At 33.4% G+C, this 8,564-nt stretch overlaps 1 protein-coding gene across 1 annotated transcript; it reads left to right on the top strand.

The window, feature by feature from the left end:
- The first annotated feature begins 1,144 nt into the window (after positions 1-1,144).
- LOC107801007 (calcium-dependent protein kinase 8) lies at positions 1,145-8,131 on the top strand. Its single transcript, XM_016624271.2, has 9 exons — positions 1,145-1,436; positions 2,123-2,657; positions 3,769-3,892; positions 3,982-4,125; positions 4,791-4,943; positions 5,062-5,177; positions 5,346-5,513; positions 5,965-6,195; positions 7,603-8,131. The coding sequence occupies exons 2-9, from the start codon at positions 2,145-2,147 to the stop codon at positions 7,756-7,758; spliced, it is 1,605 nt and encodes a 534-aa protein (XP_016479757.1). The 5' UTR covers positions 1,145-1,436; positions 2,123-2,144; the 3' UTR covers positions 7,759-8,131.
- The last annotated feature ends 433 nt before the right edge of the window (positions 8,132-8,564 follow it).

The following is an 8,564-nucleotide window of genomic DNA, read 5'->3' as shown; positions in this document are numbered from 1 at the left end:
TGAAAGGATAAGCTTATTATACCCGGTATGGATAATCTTTTATCGGGGGTAATATTTATCCATAACCGGGTACTGAAGTGATAAGCTTCTTGAGGAAGCTTATTTCCAATAGAGTACTAAATAGACAAACATATTTACGGTGGAGTCCCTTGAAGAAGCTTATTTACAACGGAGTACTAAATGAACATCCATAATATAATATATTTATAACACAAAAGACAAGAAATATTTATGGTAAAAAATGTATTTACCAAAAAGTTAAAGAAAAAAATACATAAACATAAAATAAACATTATCTAGAAATAATTGATTTTATTTAAATATTGAATATTCTCTTGAACGTTAAGGTTTTGTCGCATTCATTGGGAGGTACAAAAGCAGAAAGGGCTGAAAAATCAGAAAAAAGTACAAAAGTGAAAGAGTTTTTCTGTCTCATTATTCTGTTTGAGAAATTTTGATAGATCTAAAGATTCAAATAAACACTACAAATAAAGGAATATCTTACTCCTTTTTCAAATTAATAGCTTTATTATCTTTTTCTCTTCTTTGCTTAAATTAATTTAAATTGGACTAGAATCAAACACAAAATAAATATTTTTTTAATGTCTAGAATAATATAAATAGTTCTAAAAATATTTTTATCTAGAAGTTGAATAACCTATCGCGATTATCTAGAAATAAATTGACTAATCGTTTGGCTGAAATTGGAAAAACATGACCACGTGTTTGCTAGTGATCATCACATTTATCATGTTAAAGATGGAATTCCGGTTAAAAGAAATATTTTCTAGCAAACGATTAAAGTTTTACACAGTGAATTATTGATTAATTATATATAATTACGCCCCAAATACAATTACAAGGTGACTTTTCAGACTCTCAATTTTTGTCTTTTATAACAATTTAAGTTTTAAATTCTTAAATATGAAAAAAAAATTCTAGCAAACGATTAAAGTGTTACACAGTAAACACTCATTTACGCCTAAATTCAATTATAAGGTAACTTTCCATAAGGTGTCCCAATTCTCAATGTCTTTTATAACAATTTAAGTTTCAAATTCTTAAAAATGAAAAAAAATTTATTTAAACTTATTTTTTCTCCAAATAATTAGAAAACAAAAATAGAGAAAAATATTCTAAAAATATAGAGAAATGGGTAAGAGAGGGAGAGAGAGGAGATGGGGGTTCCAAGAGAGAAAAGTCTCTGTAAAAAAGAGCTTTGACTCTCTCTTCTCCAATGGAGGATTTAGTTTTCACACCTTCTTGAATTAAAACCTTTTACCCCATTTTCACATTCATATTCTCATATCACAACTACCCCTTTTTTCTCATTTTCTATTTTACTCTTCATTTCATTTAATTCATTTATCTCCATATTACAAACCCAAAATCCAGATAGAACTAACCAAAAAAAAAAGAAAAACTTTTTTCTGCAGGTTGGTTTCTTTTTCTAATCTGCTACATTTTATTGTTATTTTATATTTTGTCATTTCTGAGGTTTTTCCTGTATATGGATATCTTTTTCTCTTCTTGTTTTTAAATTTGAAAAGTAATTGGATTTATCAGTATCTTGAATAATATGTCCAAATTCTAAAAGATCTCTTAAAAATCCGATCTTTTTATCTGTTGTTTTCAAGTTTTGTTTATATAAAAGTTAGAATCTGCATGAATCTTCGAATAACTTGATCTTAAAGCTCAGATTTTAATGTTTAAATTTTTTTTATAGGTAAAGAAGTAAGAATATAATATTTTCATATTTAACTCAAGTTTGAATCTTTTTGGGTTTTAAGAATGTAACATTTGGTTCATATTTAGCTCAAGATTGAATCTTTTTTGGGTTTTAAGAATATAACATTTGGTTCATATTTAGGTCAAGATTGACTTTTTTTGGGGGGTTTTTAAGAATATAACATTTGTTCCATATTTAGCTGAAGGTTGATTTTTTTGGGTTTTAAGAACATAACATTTAGTTCATATTTAGCTCAAGAATGAGTTTTAAGAATATAACATTTAGTTCATATTTAGCTCAAGGTTGAATTTTTTTGCGTTTTAAGAATATAATATTTGATTCATATTTAGCTCAAGATTGAATTTTTTTGGGTTTTCTTGATTTTTTTGTCAGGATTTGATATTTTGAAATTGTTATGGGAAATTGCTGTGTGACACCTGGTAAATCTTCTGAGAAAAAGAAGAACAAGAAGAACAAACCAAACCCTTTTGCTATTGATTATGGGGCAACTCAATCATCAGCTGAAGGTGATGGAAACAAGCTTGTTGTGTTAAAAGATCCAACAGGGCACAATATAAATGAAAAATATGATCTTGGTCGTGAGCTCGGAAGAGGGGAATTTGGGGTTACATATTTATGTACTGATGTTGACACAGGGGAGAAATATGCTTGTAAATCGATATCGAAGAAGAAACTTAGGACAGCTGTAGATATTGATGATGTTAGGAGAGAGGTTGAGATCATGAAGCATTTGCCTAAGCATCCTAATATTGTTACCTTAAGGGATACTTATGAGGATGATAATGCAGTGCACATTGTGATGGAACTTTGTGAGGGCGGTGAGTTGTTCGATCGGATTGTTGCTAGAGGACACTATACAGAGAGAGCAGCAGCTGGTATTATGAGGACTATAGTCGAAGTTGTCCAGGTATAGTTTTACAAATTGTTGCAATCTTGTTCATATATTTCATGTACTGTGTGTTGTTAACTCGGGATTATTTTAGTGAAGTCAGAGTTCGATAATTTCAACTGAAAATATCAAACTAGACTAGAAAGGAATGTTGTGATTGAAGTTTCGTGTTTGTGAGCAGATTGAAATTTCTTGCTGAATATTATATTTGAAGCTTAGATTTATGACTTTGTCTCCTCTTTTTCCTTATCGTCTTTTGTCTCCCTGTGCTTCCCTTTCCTTCCTTTCCATCTTTTCTTGAGCCGAGGGTCTATCGGAAACAGCCTCTCTACCTCTCCAGGTAGGGGTAAGGTCTGCATACACGCTACCCAGGGGCAAAGCCACCTTTTGCTAAGGGCATCCAAATATTATGTAGAATTACACTGTGTATATAAGTAAAATATTAAATTTTAGATGTATATAACGTATGTTGAACACCCATTATCGGGAATTATTTTTATTTTTTCAAGTCTGAACAACCTTGGAAAAATTTCTTGCTTCGCCACTGACACTACCCTCCCCAGACCCCACCTGTGGGATTATACTGGGTATGTTGTTGTTGTTAGATTTTGACTTTGTTGTGCAATAGCACTTACCATTTAATTGGATTCATTTCACATGTTGACCATATAGCAGTTATTTTACTACATTCTATATGTAAAGTGGAGATCTTTTGTTATAAAATTGTTGCTAACAGAGTTCAATTAAAATTGTAGTTTATATACCGAAGCAATTATGGTCTAATACATAATAATATGAGAGCTCAACTTACATAATGACAGAATAGAACAAACTGACTTAATTTCTTGATAAGGATTCCAAATGTGACACTTTTCAATAGAGAAAAGACTCATTTTATGGAACGTGTTTAAAAGTTCATGTTTCTACATTTAGTTGTTTGAACTGTTATCAGAAAGGGATGGTAAAAGCTAACATGAATGCTGATTATCCCAACTTTATACAGTTTAAACTATGTGGTCGCACATAGATCTATTGTCAAGTTTTACTCTCTCGTTGCGTTATGTTTCCTCAAGCAATGTCTGCTCCTCCATCAATGTTCTAATTATGGAAAGTTTCAATGGCTTTGCAGATGTGTCACAGGCATGGAGTAATGCATCGTGATCTCAAACCCGAGAACTTTCTCTTTGGTAACAAAAAAGAAACAGCTCCACTGAAGGCTATTGACTTTGGGTTGTCGGTGTTTTTTAAACCTGGTAATGCACTCGGTAATATTACAGTGTGTTTGAACCTTTTTCATGCAAAAAAAGGTTAATATTTGGAATAATCTTTATTTCTTTAACAGGGGAACACTTTAATGAGATAGTGGGAAGTCCTTATTACATGGCTCCAGAGGTCCTAAAACGCAATTATGGCCCGGAGGTTGATGTGTGGAGTGCTGGAGTTATTCTTTATATTCTTCTCTGCGGTGTTCCACCTTTCTGGGCAGGTCTGTTTCTTTTATTTGTCTTGTTTTTGTAACATGTAACAAACTTTGGTGCATATGTTTTGGGTTAGGCAACTTCTTAGAAGTTGGCGACTATTTAATTAGAGAGTGTCAAAAAGGAAGAGTGACTGCAAGAGTGAATCCCACCTCTATTTGAACTAGCGGTGACAAAATGGTTAAAAGAAAACAGTTATCCACCCATATTATCCATTAAAAAATGGGTCGGATAATGAACTTTATAAAAATGGGTCAAATATGGATAAGAACCATATTATCCACTTCGAAAATGGATAACCAATAGATAACTAATGTGTTTAATTTTTAATTTATAAAGCCGAGAATTGGGGGTTCCTCAAGTTTGGGAGACAAGGAATTCTCTTAAAAATGATCATATGCAAGAAGTCATTGATAATATGGATATCTATATTATCCGCCGGTTAACCCGTTTTTTATCCGTATTAAATATGGGTCGGGTCGGATAATTTATCTGTTTTTACATTACCTTTGACCCGCCCATATCTAGTCTGACCCACCTGTTTGCCACCCTTAATCTGAACCAATGAAATCAAATTTCTTTTTGACTATGATAGTCAGTACTTTGTGCCTCTAGCTATGAATTTGGTTATCATTTTCTCAAAAATTGCCTAAATTCTTCAAAATATGTGTAGAGACTGAACAAGGAGTCGCCCAAGCAATTATTCGCTCTGTAGTTGATTTCAAGAGAGATCCATGGCCTAAGGTTTCTGATAATGCAAAGGATCTTGTAAAGAAGATGCTTGATCCAGATCCAACTCGACGGCTCACAGCTCAGCAAGTTCTTGGTAATTTTTGTTAGTCATTGAGATGCTATACTTTCATTCGCTTATTGTCTATTCTCTCTATTTCATAGTTTAATTTACTGACTTTTTCTTTGGGATTTGGCCATATACTTGAATGCAGAGCATACTTGGTTACAAAATATAAAGAAAGCACCAAACGTCTCATTGGGCGAGACTGTCAAAGCAAGGCTCAAACAATTTTCAGTTATGAACAAGCTCAAGAAAAGAGCTTTAACGGTAAATATACACTTTTCCCTGCAGTTATATACATATTCTTAGTATTCTGCACTATCTCAAAAGGATATCTTCATATATGCTTAATGGTTGAAGCCCAAAATGATCGAAGATTCTCTGCTTTCTCACAAAAGTTTCTCAATCTTATGCTTTCTTTCATTGCATGCACAGGTTATCGCGGAGTTTTTGTCAGCAGAGGAAGTGGCTGGAATGAAGGAAGCATTTGACCAGATGGATACAGGAAAGAAAGGCAAGATTAACCTTGGAGAACTTAAAATTGGTCTTCAAAAGCTGGGCCATCAGATTCCTGATGCTGATCTTCAGATTCTCATGGAAGCCGTAAGCATTCTCATGCCTTTCTTTTCGCCTGGTTTGATTTTCTTATACTTTAAAGGGCTAAATATATCATACAAATCAAGTTACTAATACTACCTAATGCTACAGTCCGCTTCGTCTCTCTTTAAAATTTTTAGATTTCAGCTTAGAAGGGAAGGCAAGCATTACGATTAAATATTTAAACTTGCTATATAATATCTATATCTATAAATGATTGATTCTATATATATTAGATCAGCATAAGTTGAACCAACAAAACTACTATTTTATTTCTACTGTGATGACTTTCAGTGTGAATCTGTCTTTAGCCATAAGAGAAGCCTTGCACTTTTCCTTGCGTACCTAATTGGGTTCTTATTGTTTTTCAGATATTCCTTACTCTCGGATTCTTTTGCTCTTTGATAGAGTGATTATTATAATTGTTCCCTCTTTTATCTTCTCTTCACTTTTACAGGCTGATGTTGATAGAGATGGATATTTAAATTACGCGGAGTTTGTCGCTGTATCGGTTCATCTAAGAAAAATGGCAAATGATGAGCACCTGCATAAAGCGTTTTCATTTTTTGACAGAAATCAAAGTGGCTACATAGAAATCGAGGAGCTGCGCAGTGCCTTGAGTGATGAGGATGATGGCAACAGTGAGGAAGTCATCAATGCTATTATGCATGATGTTGACACTGACAAGGTAAGTATTTGTGTTGATTCATATGCATCTACCGAATTTAGTACTTAGTTCATATATTTGTCATACAAATATGTATCTTTCATTTCATGCGGATCTATACATTTAAGTTTTAAGTAATGTAGTTTAAGCTGATGTTACATCTTAGTGAGTCCTGATCTTGAACTCTCGACCCTGAGTTCTTATTCAGAGTTGGTGCTTCTTTGCTTTTATTAGTCGTAAAACCCAAAAGTACTCTACCTAATTGTGCCTTAATTATATGTCTATGCCAGTAAAGACTAAGACTACCGCATATGCTCCTACTGTGACTTTATAACTGCTTTCTCTACTACATATGTATTGACCATGACCAGAATTATCGAAAGAAGAAGATAAGAATTGACCATGACCCTTTAAGAGTTGTGATATTTTGCATTCCCTGCTGCTCAATCAGGATCTTATATGCCTTGCGATTTCACAGATCCCTAGAACTCTAGCCATTTGAATTGGGTGATGTTTGCGATTTTCTTTATTTTTTAAATGAGTTATTCATAAATAACCGACTTGTCCTAAGTTCCAAGAAACCTATTACCCAACGTACTGTCAAAATTGTATCTTCCATCACCCTGAGAGGTATATAACCAAATGAAAACATGGGGGTGTAGCACACGCTGCCACGTGTTAAAAGATCACTTGATTTTCCATATTTAAGGTTGTCCAGCCACTGAAAATGAAGAGAGCTTCTTATTGGAAAGAATGGTGTTTATCTTTTTTTTTTTAGTTTTCTGACAACTCAAACAACTCTAGTCAGCACAAAAAATCATCTATTCCTATCAAACAACTCAAATAAGTAGAAACTACTATACTTGCACCAAACAAAAACGAAGACAAAATCAAACTAATTCTCTTTAAGATTCCTTCTTCCTTTTCTTTGAGAAGAGTGTGATAGCTAAGGAAAGAAGAAAAAGAAGAGAAACATAAAGAGTTAATTTTAGTTTTTTCGATCACCTGGGAAGAAGGAAAGGAAGGAAGAGAAAGACAAAGAAAAGAAAAAAGTAAAATAAAAAAAGGAAAAGATACTTGATAAAAGAAATGCTACAACACATTATTTTGAACTTTTTTTTTCCGTTCACGCGCATTATGAGGGTAATACACTCTCTATGTGGCGTGGCGTCTTAGGGTTGCGGTAGATACATTTTGGACAAGAACCAAAGAGGTAATTGGTCTCCCACAAAGTTTAAGTGTGTTGTTGGAACTTCGGAACAAGTTGAGGTTTTTTTTTTTTTTTTTTTAAAACCCTTTTTAAATTTGTAGCTTCTGTTCCTTTATTTCTACTAAATGGTATTGAAGTACGTGGCAAATACCAGATTTTCTGCTTTTAGCTTGGTTACCAGTTTGGAAGTTCATCAGTTTCATTTTGTCACCTTACAGGATGGTCGCATTAGTTACGAAGAATTTGCTGCAATGATGAAAGCTGGAACGGATTGGAGAAAAGCATCGAGACAGTATTCTCGTGAACGTTTCAATAGTCTCAGCTTAAAATTGATGAGGGACGGTTCATTACAACTTGGAAGCGAGGCTAAATGAACAAATGCAGAAGAAAAGAAACGTTAAAATAGGAAAAAAAGGAAATCATTTTATGGATATTTCCCTTTTTTTCTTTATCGAGTATGAAATTCTTCTTTACCTCTCTCACTTTGTACTCGAAAATTTTGCCCTCCCGTCTGAGCTCTATCATTGGCATATCAGAATATTGAGGTGAGGTCTGCAACTTATTACCCCTTAGGCAATCTTGAGTTTTGCTAATTCTGCAACTTGTTACCCCCTAGTAAAGCAGAAAGCATTTAACAAAAGAATCTTTGAGGTTTTTTTTTTTTTTGTTTTTTTGTTTGCATTGTTGTAAATACATGGATTTGTTAAAAGCTCATTGTCATATTATCAAAAGCAAAATTAACAAAAAGAAGGCTCATTGTCATTGAATATATCATTGCAACTCTCCTAAGGTTGAAAAACTAGATGTTAGCACTGCAGCTGCAGCATTCTATTTTTCTTTAGTTGTTTTTTTGGTTCTTTAGTACTTTCTTTTGTTCTTACTGGATATTGTGGTTAAATCTACTACTCTCTTAATACCCATATCAGGTAGAAATCAGGTTCTTCTCCTCTCTTTTTTTCTTTTGAGAAATGATAATTTTTGGGCTAGCTTGTTTGCACTTCAACTATTTCACCACATACATGCGATGCGATCTTCTACTTTTCTGGCTGTTGTTACTGCTTCTTTTTTCCCTAGTTCTGACATTATTGCTGCGATTATGCGTTCCTTGAGCCGAGGGTCTATCGGAAACAATATCTCTACCTTCACAGGGTAGTGGTAAGATTTATGTATATACTATCCT

This window comes from Nicotiana tabacum, chromosome 18 (genome assembly GCF_000715075.1).
Source record: "Nicotiana tabacum cultivar K326 chromosome 18, ASM71507v2, whole genome shotgun sequence".
NCBI lineage: Eukaryota > Viridiplantae > Streptophyta > Magnoliopsida > Solanales > Solanaceae > Nicotiana > Nicotiana tabacum.
Note: the sequence above shows the minus strand (reverse complement) of the source record. Positions and strands in the feature narration are given on the sequence as shown.